Source organism: Mytilus trossulus, chromosome 5 (assembly GCF_036588685.1).
Source record: "Mytilus trossulus isolate FHL-02 chromosome 5, PNRI_Mtr1.1.1.hap1, whole genome shotgun sequence".
NCBI classification, from domain to species: domain Eukaryota; kingdom Metazoa; phylum Mollusca; class Bivalvia; order Mytilida; family Mytilidae; genus Mytilus; species Mytilus trossulus.
Window position 1 is genome coordinate 37811598 of NC_086377.1, and position 15778 is coordinate 37827375.

The 15778-nt window shown below is 31.8% G+C and overlaps 1 protein-coding gene across 1 annotated transcript; it reads right to left on the reverse strand.

The window, feature by feature from the left end:
- Positions 1–6889: 6889 nt before the first annotated feature.
- On the reverse strand, positions 6890–10542 carry LOC134719627 (uncharacterized). Its single transcript, XM_063582614.1, has 5 exons — positions 10389–10542; positions 9475–9554; positions 8392–8503; positions 7862–7983; positions 6890–7051 (listed from the first exon to the last, which is right to left on the reverse strand). Exons 1-5 carry the CDS (start codon positions 10501–10503, stop codon positions 6917–6919), a joined length of 564 nt encoding a protein of 187 aa, XP_063438684.1. The 5' UTR covers positions 10504–10542; the 3' UTR covers positions 6890–6916.
- Between the last annotated feature and the right edge of the window lie 5236 nt (positions 10543–15778).

Consider the following 15778-nt stretch of genomic DNA (forward strand, 5'->3'; position numbering starts at 1 on the left):
ACTGAACTTCTGGAATACCTGATATCATCTTTGTTTGGATCAGATATTTACAAGCTCGAGATTGGAATAATCAAGGTATATATTATTAGTGAATAACTGACTTTCAGGAATACCTGATATCATCCATGTTTGGATCAAATATTGACAAGCTGGAGATTGGAATAATCCAGGTATATATTATTAGTGAATAACTGACCTTCCGGAATACCTGATATCACCCATGTTTGGATCAGTTATTGACAAGCTCGAGATTGGAATAATCCAGATATATATTATAAAAGAATAACTGACCTTCCGGAAAACCTGATATCATCCATGTTTGGATCAGATATTGACAAGATCGAGATTGGAATAATCCAGGTATATATTAACAATGAATAACTGACCTTACGGAATACCTGATATCAGTCATGTGTGGATCAGATATTGACAAGCTCGAGATTGGAATAATCAAGGTATATATTATTAGAAAATAACTGACCTTCCGGAATATCTGATATCGTCCATGTTTGAATCAAATATTGATAAGCTTGAAATTGGAATAATCCAGGTTAATATTATCAATCTATAACTGACCTTCTGGAATACCTGATATCATTCCTGTTTAGATCAGATATTGACAAGCTGGAGATTGGGATAATCCAGGTAAATATTATAAATGATTAACCTGATATCATCCCTGAGTGGTGTTGAGGTTCCTGTTGCTGGGTTATTATTATGATGAATTTTGTAGACTTTCTCTATTGTCTAGTGGTTTTTATTTTTTCCCCGTAGCATTGTCGAGTGCTTTTGACTACTGAGTTTGACTATTCTTTTAGGCATATTCCGCCTCTTGTTTCGTTTTCCAATATATAAATGATCACCTCATTTTGTTTAGTGTAACATTCTAGAATATAAAATGTTAAAAGCCTTCAAAATACTACTTTTGAAATATTTCATGACAAAACCTGTTGCTTTAACATTTCTTTGTTTAAAACAAAAAACAAACATTTCATTCTGTATATGTTTTTAAACGAGGTATTTGAATTAGTTTTTGACAACTAGTTATCACTTTTTTAAAAAGACAACATCACGACGAATCAGTATAAAACAGCCGAAAACCAGGGTTCACAGCAAGAGCTAGAACCCTAAACATAAATTTATAATATTTATATATGCGTATAAAGTTCTCTACTTATTTTAACAATTCCATATCAATAATCTTAAAAAACAAAGATAGTGTGTATTAGTTGTATTATAGTTTAAAAATGTAGTGTAAAATATACTTTTTTTTTGCAGAAAACACAAACACCGGCAAATTACCTTGTTTTGCAAGTATTATCCGGTGATCAGGGATTTCAATGGAATAGAATGAATGTAACACTATCTTCTTCCTTTGATTATGAAGTCACAATAAGAGGTTACAAAGGAAAAGATTACCATGGAGATATAGCAATTGATGACATAATTGTCTACAATGGGAAATGTCAAAATTAAGAGAAAATTATAATAAATAGTGTAATTTCCAAATTCCTGTTGTAAATTTCTTCAAACTTATAAATTATATGAATGGTTAAATGAATATGTTATTGATGACGAATATGAAAATCTTAAAATAACAGAAAAAAGAAATAGTTGGAATATTTTGAGTGCTTTGTTTGTACTGTTTTTGTGTGTGTCTTCTAATGCATTCCACTTGTTTTATAACCCTTGTCCTCTCACAACTTTTGTAGTATGTTCTTTTTGTTTCTGCTTTTTTTGTGACGAGGATTATTTCTTTTCCATCGAAGATAGAAAAAAAACAAAAAAAACCCAATATTTTTCTGGAACACATGAGTATTTCAAATTCGATTTTACAAAAGTTTTGTTGTCTGAAGGTTTACTATGGCTTCTTTACAAAGCTTATCCCCTATTTGTACTTTTACTAGAAGTGATGCTTTCTTTCAATTTACAGATTCTAACAATTCAATAAACTAAAGTAAAAAACAACACACTGTGTTGACAGTTCAACAAAAGGCATAAGGAAATCAAAGCGCTGTAAGCACTGTAGGCAGTTAACCAAAAACCAAGGCGAACATAATTATGAAAACTATGGCAATGTTGCTTCAACTTTTTTTTAAAGATTTAAAAGAACAAACGTTAAACATTCATATATAAATGTACATTTATCAGTAAGGCAAATAATTCATATTTTATCAAGGTTTTCAATGACAATGCACATGACCACGAATGGTCATGAGTCTTTCATGAGTCAGCAGTGGTACAAATTTGCAATCATTGCAGTTCTTCTAGTTGATCGTAATTGTTCATATTAGTTTACTGTTAGTAGTTCAATTTGACTTTAGTACGAGCTTGTAAAAGTATGAATGGACTTGCTTCCCTGGAAAGAAAACTGAGTTTGTGTTAAACAGTACAAAAGTTATGAGACACAAATCAGACAAAAAGTAAAATCACAAAAATACTGAACTCAGAGGAAAATCAATACGGAAAGTCTATAATCACATGGCAAAATCAAATAACAAAACGCATAAAAAACGAATAGACAAGAACTGTCATATTCCTGACTTGGTACAGGCATTTTCAAATGTAGAAAATGGTGGATTAAACCTGGTTCTATAGCGCTAACCCTCTCTCTTTAATAACAGTCTCATCAAATTCCGTTATGTTTGTTGATAAATATCATAGACAAATGTTTACTACTACAGGAATCAATGGTGAGGTCTGACTGACCTGTCCATAGTAAATGTAAATGACTCCCACCTTCACCAAAGTCCATGATGTCTAAGTTTGAAATGAAATGACAGGTGTTAGGGTCTAGCAAAGGGTTATGCATATGTGTCGCCTATGAGATCTTTTTTGAAATGACAAACAGGAATGAATATGGTTTAGGTGTTGGTATCTCAATCTTTTATAAGTTCTAAAAACACTCACAAGAGGTTGTGGGGTGACCCTAGGGACTACCCCTATTTTTCATTTGATTTTTTATATTGTCCCATACATGAATATATATGGTTTATGGGTGGGGATCTCGACCGTAATCAAGTTTTCAAACAGGAGGGGGTGGAGCCCCAGTGACTTCCCCTATATTTCATTTGATTTGTTATATTGTCCAATACATGAATATATATATGGCTGAGGGGTGGTGATCTCATCTGTTTCTAAGTTATCAACATGACTATATGTGGTTTAATTTAAAGGTGGGGATCTGGACTGTTTCCAATTTCTCAATCAGGTGACTGCAGGGACTCCCCCTATATTTCAACTAATTTAGAGTTGGGGATCCCAACTGTTTCAAAGTTCTTAAACATGAGGGGTAGGGTGACCACAGGGACTTCCCCTTTATTTCATTTTATTTGTTATATAGTCTTAGGCAGCAACTATTTGATTTTCTGGGTTGGGGGGCTATGGATTTTTTTGGACAAAAAAGTTTGTTTCTGGTTTTGGGAGAATTTTTTTTTTTCTGATCCTGAGAAAAAAAATGGTTTGTTTCACCCTTAGCTGCAACTATATGTAACACTAAAATTGAAAGAAAAAATTGTTTTCGACTTGTGGCCAAAAATTGCTGAAGGCGAAAAATCAAATGGTTACTGCCTTATACATGAGTATAAATGGTTAAGGGGTGATGATCTCGAATTTTCCCAAGTTCTCAAACAGGAGGGTGTACAGTGACCATAGGGACCCCCTTATAATTCATTTGATTTGTAATATTGTCCCATACATAAATATATATTGTTTCTCGATCGTTATAATTTCTCAAACAGAAAGGGGTAGAGTGGCCCCACAAACTCCACCTATATTTCATATGATTTGTTATATTGTCCCATACATGAATATATATGGTTTAGGGGTGGGGGTCTTGACCGTTATCAAGTTTTGGTTATTTTGGTCTCTTGTGGATAGTTGTCTCATTGGCAATCATGCCACATCTTTTTTTTATATAAGAAACTTCCAGCTATTTTAAATCATCTACCAAAATTGGGAAGAAAAAAATACCCCTTGACACTGCAGTAATATGTTTAACTAGAAAAGTATTTAACATGCATTACCAACATTTACCACTGATAAAAAAAAATTATACTGTTACCAGGAACATATATATATATATATATATATATTGTTAGATACACTGTTCCCAGCTGTCACATTGCATTGTATTTTGACATTAAAATTGGTGTACAAAATATTTTCTGCTTTTTTTTCTTTTACATATATCTTTTGGTTTTCAATTCTAGTGTTTATATTTTTACCATGCATAGATGTATTTTGTCACCTGTCTGGATAGCCAAAACCCGGGATTACTCTTATCCGCTTACCGGATCGGATCCGATATTGTAATCTCGCGGCAGCCATTTTGTTTTCAATGTTGTTTTTGACAGACAGTGAGATACGATTTTACTCGGATTTACACATTATTTATCGGCTATTTTCTGTATAAAGCTAGCGATTGGACAAATTGAACATCGCTGTCATGAATAGTAATGATGAAAATAAGTTTGAGACCGTTTATTAGGAAACTTTGGTTAAAATGTTTGCAAAGTTATTTTTTTCTTTTCTTTCAAGGTCCGTCGGGCATGTCGGGCGTAGCTAGTGACCAAGTAGAAAGTCCGACTGCAAAAGTGAAAGATCGCAGACCTCGGACCCCCGCAAATTTGAACCCCTGCGTCCAAATTGAAAAGATACGAAAATTTCGTCTTCTAATTCAAAATTGCCGCCAACAGCGTGATCAGTTGAACTTATATATATATTAATAGACTACTGACGTATATATACGTAGTTGATTACGTATTGATGACAAACAATATTCCAACGACTTTTGCAATTTGGGAAATCTTAACAACTTGTCTTTGGAGATTTTCGGCGATTAAATATTTCATACATTTGTTCTTTGACATCTTAGCCAAAAGCTAAGGGGACAATAAACTACATAAGGATTCCTAATGTGCTCTACTTCCTATGTGCAACTTCAAAACTTTTGGGAAAATCGACGATCATTTAAGGTTTTTCTGGTCATATTTTTTGTAATCCAGAATGAAAAGAATGAAAAAACTGTCCAATAAGTTATACATAATATAGTAGCCAGCTAGATGATAACAATGGCACGTATTTCAGCATTTATTGGGTAGCACACAAATCCAGGGTGCTCGCATAAGGCAGCTTAACTGCCTAAAAGCAGCACCTAACTAGGCAAATGATTTAATTTTTACTGTTGCTTTCCTCGCAGCAGTTTTTGTAGTCAGATGGGAATTTTGTTTCGTCTCCATGTAAAGTAATAAGAATGAATTTAAATGATGTGCAATAATACAAAGGACGTTCCTTCAAATGAAATTGTCCCAGATGCATGTATGAAAAATCAAACAAATTCCTTCTTTTCCATGAGGTAAATACTAACGCTACCGTGGAATGATTGCAAATGAATTGCCCTCAGCAAAATGAAGTAGTCTCATCATTGAACTTTATTGTCATTGAAACTGAAATTAGCAAGCAAGATTTTAATTATTTGAATTATGACAACAGTGGGTATCCCGAACCGATTCTGAATATGATTGGTTGAACCTGCTTTGTGGCTAGAAAAATCTCCCAAGCATATGGCAACGTTTAAAAAAGAAATCTCAATATGATTCGCACGGATCATATCTTTGGTAGGAATCTGATCTTGATTCAACTTTCGGTTTTTGAATCATCAATTATCCTTGTTCAGTATAAACTATAGAGAACAAATATGTCGCATACATGAAAGGCTGCTTACAATTTATTAGCATATATAAACACATTTAATCATTTATGTAGAATGATATATTAGTTTGCCCTGTTTATACAAAAAAAAAGATATGAAGATTAAGAATATTTGAGATAATCGTATTTTTTTCTCACAAAACGTATAAACGAAGTGTTTGTTATTTTATGATACATCATACTATCTGAACCAAAATTAACTTTTACTACTTTAATTTTTACTGCGGTTCATCACCGAAACTTACTTGTAAATATAAATCAAGTTCAGACATATAATACGTTTCACATCTCATCTTTAATTTGTATATTCTATACAATGCACACAAATATCGTAATTCAACTTATAAACTTACCGAATCTTTAAACAGACGTAATCAGAAGGGATAAATATACGATAATGTTGTCAAATCATTACACATAACATTTAAGTAGTACATATTGATTCACTCATAGGGTCACAACGGACATATCTATTGTTTAAATCAGTTTTTGACATGATATGGATTAGGTTTCTCTCGTATTAAATATAATGGTATGATACTAAACCCATTTCAGCTTGATTTTTATATGATGAAAACATAACAATTCGATCAGTTTGAAAGAGAGGATTGGGGATGGCATGACAATAATTGCAAATATTCCTTCGTTAATTAATGTTAAAATTTATCAAAGGTACCAGGATTATAATTTCATACGCCAGACGTCATTGTCATAGTGCTTAGTTTCTTTGATGACCTATTTTATAATTGAACACGACTTTCTTTTCAACTGAAATCTCTTTCGGTTCCTTCGCACCTCTTTGACTAATTCCATTCTACGTATTGCGGTATGTTTTTTTCTCAATGCTAGGGCTTTACAATCGTTTTTATTGTTTAATCAACTCTATTTGAACTTATGTGGATAGTGTTCTATTTGGCGATCATACCATCTCATTATTTTACTACAGTATACAATTTAGATTGAATAATAGCCGTCTGTCGTATTAAATCATAATCTTTGATAATTGTTTGCCCTTCACTTCTGATGACTTCTTTTACAGTTACCACCTTTTATATACATTTTCAATATGTTATAGTTCTAGACATGCCGGGAAATGTTTACCTCTGTACTTAAAGCAAATTAACCATCAATCTATCGAATTTGTTTTCCAGAAAGTAACAAAATAACACACAAAGTGTTTAAACGAAATATTTTAATGACTTCTTCAACAGCCTTGCCACTTGCATCTACCGTATCCATCTCTGCTACAAAGACTGTGATAGGAGCAGCCTGGAGGTGTATTTCTACATTGGTTTCTGGTTTGTGGGCCTGTTGGTGGAGGATCAAACGCATATGGCATCTGAAAGTAAAATTATAAGAAAAATATAACCTGGAAGAAAATTGTGTTTTATACCACTGTCCCAGGTTAGGTGGAGGGTTGGGATCCCGCTAACATGTTTAACCCGCCACATTATTTATGTCTGTGCCTGTCCCAAGTCAGGAGCCTGTAATTCAGTAGTTGTCGTTTGTTTATGTGTTACATATTTGTTTTTCGTTCATTTTTCTACATAAATAAGGTCGTTAGTTTTCTCGTTTGAATTGTTTTACATTGTCTTATCGGGGCCTTTTAAATCTGACTATGCGGTATGAACTTTGCTCATTGTTGAAGGCCGTATGGTGACCTATAGTTGATAATGTCTGTGTCATTTTGTTTTTTTGTAGATAGTTGTCTCATTAGGAATCATACCACATCTTCTTTTTTATATTTTCCAAATTATCAATAAGCTTAAAAGTAACCCAGCATAACAAAATTGTTTAGCAAATCTTCATGTCTGTGTTTTTTTATAACAATCAATAAATTTGCATTATAATAAATTAATTAAACTCATGTTGATCATAGATAAGTTATGTTTTAAGTAACGGGCTCTTTGAACAACGTTTAAAATTGATTTGTGTTTGCTTAACTTTAATTTTCAAAACATTTCACTAATTAAGAGTACACTTTCAAGTACTTTTAAAATAACACAACACATCTATATCTTACAATACATTCCAAATAATTTATAAACAATATTAACAAAGTTCATTACTAAAAACATATGTCTTTAGCAGTGTCTTCTCCACTGTGTCTATGACAATTGTGGTCGCTTAAACAATAACAGAATCATACCTCACATCCACAATTATCTTTATATTTTCCAGCCAAACCTTGTAACAAGACCTGACTTGCTTTCTTGGCTTCAACCTGGAGTCCACACAAGTTATGGCTCATTTTACCATCATACAGAGAAACTGTTATGTGAAAAAATACAAATGAACTAAATGTTCAAAGAATATGATAAGGATACATTGAATTAAAACAATTATACTGAATATTCCTACAATATGTTTATTTTGATGATAATATGTAATTGTTCAAACAAATCAATGACAATACATTTTAGTGTTTGGTACAGGTAAAATTGAGAAAGGAAATGGAGAATGTGTCAAAGCGTTAACAGTAAAATTAAGAGGCAGTTGGTGTTTTGAATTAACAATAATGTATTAACTTAAATTATGTTAATATTTCGTGTAGCTAAATGAAATATACAGCAAGTTATTTATTTTTCCTTCTTCTGCAACGTTGTTTGCCAATGAAAATGTTTGAAAAATTAATAATGCAATTAATGCTTCAATCTGTAATGACGAACACACTTTTACCTGACAAAATATAACTTGATCCTACAGTGAGAACCACAGGACCACATGCTGCACTTGATTTCGGTGTCTCCAGGGTCTTTTTATCAGACAACTTATCGTATTCCATCTTACCCTGTCCAACATGTATAAAATAAATCACAAATTTATTAAAATCATTACAGCGCTTATATTCTATAACATATTTTACATGTCTCTAAAACAATAATTATAGACAATTACTTGAAGTTATATAACCCAAACCGAAACAACATTTCTAAAGAAGTCCAATGAAACATTAACATGCAAAAGGACAACAAGATTGATTGATGGTTGCTTAACGTCCAGTGGCAAATATTTCATGCATATTCAGGACGAGAACAAGTTCACAATAAATACTATAGGTAGGTCTTGAAAAAAATAAAAGCCATCTGGGATGATGGTCGGGGAAATTTCGACCAAACGGACGCCCCACTTCGGCAAGCGGTTTACTGCCGGTCGGAAGAAAACCAAGTGACCATACTTATATTCCCCAGTCACCCTTGGGGGATAGTACAAAAAGCATGTAGAATATACTAAGATAATTCCGATAGCAAAACCAGCAGTTTAATAGTGCATTAATTTTTTTTTATCAAACATAATTGGGGGGTGGAAAAATTTAAACGTATATAATAAAAATTATTTTAACAGTAAAAGGCTCATATGGTATGGACAGTTTAAATAATGTACAAAAAACAGTATAAATCAAACCTTTCTGTCCCCATTATAAGAAACAAAAAAGCACAATATAAATAATATACAATAATCTCTCTGATCTAAAACTTTGCATGAATGTCCAATTTAGACGAGCACTTGCAATCCGTTTAAATCATGACCCACCCACGAACTTAGTATTTGACAAACCTTTTAGAAATTTTGGTAGTCAATGCTCTTAAACTTCATACTTTATTTGGCATTTTTGACTTTTTTTGGATTCGATCATGACTGATGAGTCATTTGTAGACGAAACGCACGTCTGCCGTAAATATGAAATTTAGTCCTGCTATCTATGATTAGTTTAATTCACATTAGGCGCATTTGATGATAACAATAATTGTCAATACTTACAAAATAAAACTTTGTCACTGATATTTTATAGTTGGTGTTAAATCTATCTGATGAGGACGATTCAATTTTAGCCACAACAACTGTAAATGGAGCAACATACAATTATTTTTTTAAATTTTTTATAGATCGCTGAATTCCGAAGTTTTTCATGCTCAACATTTTCAATAGTAAAAATATCAATACTTTAAAACAATTTTAATTGTTCGAAAGATCATATTTCAATCATTATTTAGCTTTTGTGGAATTCCATTAGTGGAAACCAAATAAAATGAGTTGTTTGTTGACAAGATGTAATATTGTGACATGTAGTATACTTTTATGAAGGATGTTCATATCCAAAATATCGATTTTTTTTGTAATGTTTCCGACTTTCCTACTGTTTACATCTTTTCCTTAATTCCTTCTTTTTATCCCATTTGGTGTTAACACTATTTTGTATTAAATTATTAATAATACAAGTATAATAATAAACACATTCACAATTGTCCGATTTCAAATATCTCAATCTATTTGTAATGTTTCCGACTTCCTAACAGTTTTCCTCTTTACCCCAGATTCTACTTTATAACCCCACACCTTCTTATATCCCACACCGTTCTTTTTGTACGACTAAATAAAAATAATAAAATAATATTTAACCTATCAGGAAAAAAAAGAAGAAAAAAAAGCTTTTCTTACATCTTCAAACATACAAGTTTTAAAGGTGAACTTGTTTCGATTATCTTTTTGGCTAATGTCTTGTTAAAATAAAGTGATATAATCTCGACAATGTACTCTACTTACCCTTGTTATATGGTTATAAAATTAATTATTTTCTTAAATATTTGTATTATTTTTCAACCATTCCTATAACATGTTACAATTTTACGAAACACATGAAACTCCTCTTGTCATTGACAAAAAAAAGGTCTTACCCAATTTAGAGTCGCAAATGACTTGTTGTGTATACTGTGCAGGACATCCACATTGTTCGGAAACTGAAAATAACAAAATTAACAAAAAACATGACTGTATCATCCCGTTTCTCATTTTGAACGTATTGAAGCTGACTGTCTGACAAACACTAAAATTTTATCTACAATTTCGTATATATAATTATATATATTAACCCCTGAAGCAATACACAGGTAAATTAAAATCCAGCTGGTCTCAAATAAACAATGTTTGTTTCTTCTAAAACATAATGATCTGTTGGCATGGTTGGGTGCCGCTAGATACTACCCAGAGGTGGAACCCTGAACAATAATTGACACAACATTCAAGCTTGATACAGCTTTCAATATGGATTGTGATTATATATATATTTGACACAGCTTGATTTCTAGCACAGATTGAATGTGGACTAAGAATTTTAAAACTGGTTATTTCCCTCATAAGATGTACATGTAATATGGTATAATATCCAAAATATAAATATATGGTGAGATTCAGCGTATCAAAGAATCAGGATAATTGAACTTTTAATGAAAACTAACTAACAAGCATTTTACCTAGACACCTTTGAACTAATTCTTTGAAATACTGAACCTTGCTGCATTAATTTTTATTGTATTTTTATTTCTGCTCATCAAAACATCTTGATCCATCATTTCTTACATTATTGTACATATACCCTTTCCTTACTTTTACTGTACAGTAACCAATTTCAATTGTTTAATATACATGATTGGAGACTGGGTTTTAAGCTAACATATACCTTGGTAGCTGTTACACCCAAATTATGTCCTGATACTGTTGGCATTAACAATAATTGTTATTTTAGGTGTGTGCGTTAAACCCGTGATGAATATATGTACTGTGAAAAAAGCTCTGGATATGGATGTTCACTTGTAGGCTCACCGTCCACGAAATGAAGGGAACACACTCTTTGCTTAAAAATGGGAACAAAATAAGCATCATCTTGTCTCAGCAACTTTAGCCACTTTTTACGCAGTTTGGGAGTCTTCTTCTCAGTCGGAAACAAATGAAAACGAACATTTTACATGTACGGATACTTTGCTCTTTTCCTGTCATCAGATGTACAACATTCTACGCCACAATGATACCATTTTGTAACTTTTTTCTGTTGTTGTTTATTCATTGTCAAGGAAGCGCGAAATAACCGTAAGTAAACCAGGGTTGGCAAAAACCCGGGTTTTATGAGTATTGCCAAGCCCAGTTGGAAATACTGGGAAAACCCGGGTTTTACTGGGTTTTAATGGTTAATACTGGGCAATACTAGGTAATATAAAATACTTGTCTGAATTTTATAGAGGATTCAGTGATAAAAACAAATGTAATACATTTAATAAGATATTTTGTTTGTCTAGCATTGGTCTAGATTGGCAAACTGTAAATATAAAGCAAAACATTTTTTTTCTCAAATAAATATAACTCCTAATTTAAGAATAAACAATTACTTGTAAGAAAAATATTACATTTAAATAATGTCTCTTATTAATTTGTAATTATTCAGATTTGTATATGTCACAATAATCAGCCCTTATAGTTCTATAAGTTTTATTGGCATGACCCCTTAATGTGTTTATTTAGAAAAAACTAAGTCCATTTATAAGTAAAATACGGAAAAAATGGAATTTTATTTTTACAAAATTTACTTCTGGATACTATCTTATGATCATAAACAAGCTTCTGTCCAAGTTTGGTACAAACCAAGGATAGTTTAAGAAAGTTATTAAAATTCTAAAAACTTTAACCACAGAGTGAATGTTATGTTTCCCCGCAGAAAAAAACTAAGTCCATTTATAGGTAAAATACGGAAAAAATGAAATTTTATTTTTACAAAATTTACTTCTGAATACTATCTTATGATCATAAACAAGCTTCTGTCCAAGTTTGGTAGAAATCCAGTGTAGTTTCAGGAAGTTATTAAAATTTCAAAAACTTAAACCACAGAGTGAATATTTGTTGACGCCGCCGACGACGCCGACGCCGACGGAAAGTATGATCGCTTAGTCTCGCTTTTTCGACTATAGTCGAAGGCTCGACAAAAAGAGTACTCTTAGTCACAGTTAATAACAACTAAAACTCGAGGCTCTCAATAACTGAGTCGCTCGCCTGTATTCACTAATGCTTTGTAAATCATTTAAAATTAGGTTAAAACATAATTTATAGTATTAGATATTAGATATTATAAGATATTATATATTATAAGATATTATATATTATAAGATATTAGATATTATGAGATATTATATATAATGAGATACTATAAGATACCTAAGGTATGAATATAAAAAAACTGCAAATTTTCCTTAAAATTACAAACTAAGGTGAAGCAACCTAACCAGGTTTTTTTTTCTGAAAATTTCAGGACAGAGAAATCTTAATCTGATGAACATTTTCGCCACCCATAAAAGTTGCTCTAAATGCTTTAGCTACATTAATTATGTATGTGCCTGTCCCAAGTGAGGAGCCTGTAAATTCAATGGTTGTCGTTTGTTTATGTCTTACATATTTGTTTTTCGTTCATTTTTTTACATAAATAAGGCCGTTAGTTTTCTCGTTTAAATATCGGGGCCTTTTGTAGCTGACTATGCGGTATGGGCTTTGTTCATTGTTGAAGGCAGTACGGTGAACTATAGTTGTAAATGTCTGTGTCATTTTGGTCTTTTGTGGATAGTTGTTTCATTGGCAATCATACCACATTTTCTTTTTTATATTTAGTGTCAGAGATATAAACCTAAAACTGCATTTTACCCCTTTGTTCTATTTATAGCCATGTTCGCCATGTTGGTTGGCAGGCAGGGTCATCTGACACATTTTTTAAACGAGATATCCTAATGGGCAAGATTGGTTAAAGACCAACATACGATAAGGCCCGTTTTTTGGCCCCCTTTTTTCTCATTTTCTAAATTTTGAATTGGAAAGCTACTTATCACTTTAAATTATTCCCTTAGGTTTGAAGTTTGTTTTGAAGGACTTCAAAACTATTAATTTCAGAAAATGGGTGAGGTAAGGTGGTTGAAAAGCCATCAAAAACGCCAAATGAAGGGAAAATGATGATGTGTAGGTATTGTTTCTTAAAGATTTATAGCGTGCGCCTACGTGACCCGGAAAAAAAATATAGCGATTTAGACAACAAAAACAGTTCTCATGACATTAGTGGTTTTGAAGTTCATCCAAACATACTTCAAACATAAGGGAATGTTTTAACATAATGAGTAGCATTTCAAAACAGAAATTGAAAAAAAAAGATAATAGGGGTGCCAAAAAAAGGCCGTATCGTACCTTGCCCTTTATTTCAGTAATCTTAAAGGAGAAGATTTTTTTTAAAGATTACAAAATTGATGTAAAATTGTTAAAAGTTGACTTTGAAGGGCAATAACTCCTTAAGGGATCGACTGACAATGTTGGTCATGTTGCCTTATTTGTAGATCATACTTTGCTGAACATTATTGCTGTTTACAGTTTATTAATATCTATAATAGTATTCAAGTTAATTACCAAAAACAGTCAATAATTTACACCATAAGAAGGGGCAACAAAAACAACACTGTCCAGAATGGAAAAAAGAAATAGCGGACTAACAATTGTTTCTTTTATCGATATTTTTTGTCTTTCAGATTGATTCGGTTTTAATATAATCTATATCGTTGCAGTCTGTGTTTCTTGATGAAGAAGGCCAGAGCGCTCAAAAACAACCCCAACCACCGATAGGTAAACTTTTAGTATGTAGCATGTTTATCTATTGTCATCAAATTAAATTTCAAAATTAAAGTTTTCAGGATATGGCTTTAAAAGAGAGCTATTTCATGAATAAATCTTTCAGGAAGATGATGGTTTTTTTCTGTAACATATGCACTTGTTTCAGAATATTTCCCCTACATTTATAAATATAGATATTATTAATATTGTAATATTATATTCCCTTAAAGTTATATTAAGGTACATTGCAGGAAAAAGTTTATTCTGAAATAAGTGCTTGTGATCTGTGATTTAGAGCAATTTGTCTCATTGCACTAAGAAACTTAATGATGATGAGGGTAGATTTGACCTTGCTCATTTATGACGTTTTTGCACGGTCTTGGGATTTAAATGTAACAAAAACATATTCAATAGACAACAAGGGACCGTTTAATATTTATCAGATGGATAGGCCGGTGCAAAATGGGGCGGGGCAAGCACTTTTTTTGTGGAAGAATTTGGATAGGCTAGAACTTTTTTAAAAATATTTAGTGGATGGGCCAGAACATATTTCATAGGAAAAATTTTGCTATCAATTTTATCGGTGTGTATGAAATTTCTTTTGCGGGGACTCAAAACATACTGATAGCTTGGTTCATTTCTGTTAGATTTAAGTATTTAATTAAGGAATAAAAAAGCTAGATTTTTCTGCTCGGACTATCTTTTAAAATGTTTTGACCTAATAGAATACGAAGTTGTTTAACAGTTTGGTGTGTTGCTGTTAAATTTATGAATTTGATTAATAGGTAAGGTAAGAAACAAAAAGCTCAAATTTTCATTTTAGGCTACATTCAGATAGTCACCTTTATTTCTTTTTTAAACTTTTTCTTTTTTAAACTTTTTCAAATCAACTTGGATTTTCATAATACTCAACAGCTATCTCAATTATATATTTATCTTACAGAAAACCAGTTTGTTTGGTACTTTGGTGTATTGCTGTCATTTTTATGAATTTTATGAAGAGGTAAAAAAAAAGCTAAAATTTTCAGTTAAGGCTAAATCCAGATAGTCATCTTTAAAGTTTTTTATAACTTTTTCAAATCAACATGAATTTTCATGAAACTCTACAGCTATTTAATGCAGATATTGATCTTACAGAATGCCAAGTTGACTGGTAGTTTGGTGTATTGCTGTCATTCTTACAGATTTAATAAAAAGGTTTAAAAAAAAAGCTCAAATTTTCAGGTTTGGCTAATTCAAGATAGTCATCTTTAAATTTTTTCATAACTTTTTCAAATCAGCATGGATTTTCATTAAACTTTACAGATATTCCATTTATATATTGATCTTATAGAATGCCAAGTTGTTTGGTAGTTTGGTGTATTGCTGTCATTCTTATGGATTTAAGTATGGCTCCACCTAAGAATCATGCAGAGGGTGATACAGTGATAGTTGTCAAATTGACTTTTTTGGGCTTCATATGTTCTATTTTGATGAGAATTTAAAAAAAATAACAATAACACATGTGTTGTACATTTGGTTGCTATGGTTACGATGGCACCATAACAACCCTTTAATTTCAGTCCTAAAACCTCAAAATTTTCTGTTTTTCATCACAGATTTTCTTATAAACTGCTAATTAATTTGGATAAAACAAATATGTGTTATCATAGTTTCA

What these genes read in the sequence shown, in the direction of transcription:
- LOC134719627 (XM_063582614.1), bottom strand. Translation starts at nt 10,503, where the DNA reads ATGAGAAACGGGATGATACAGTCATGTTTTTTGTTAATTTTGTTATTT. An exon ending in ATCAAGTTATATTTTGTCAG is followed by an intron (nt 7,984 to 8,391) that starts GTAAAAGTGTGT and finishes TTCACATAACAG; the next exon opens with TTTCTCTGTATGATGGTAAA. An exon ending in AAGATAATTGTGGATGTGAG is followed by an intron (nt 7,052 to 7,861) that starts GTATGATTCTGT and finishes TTTTACTTTCAG; the next exon opens with ATGCCATATGCGTTTGATCC.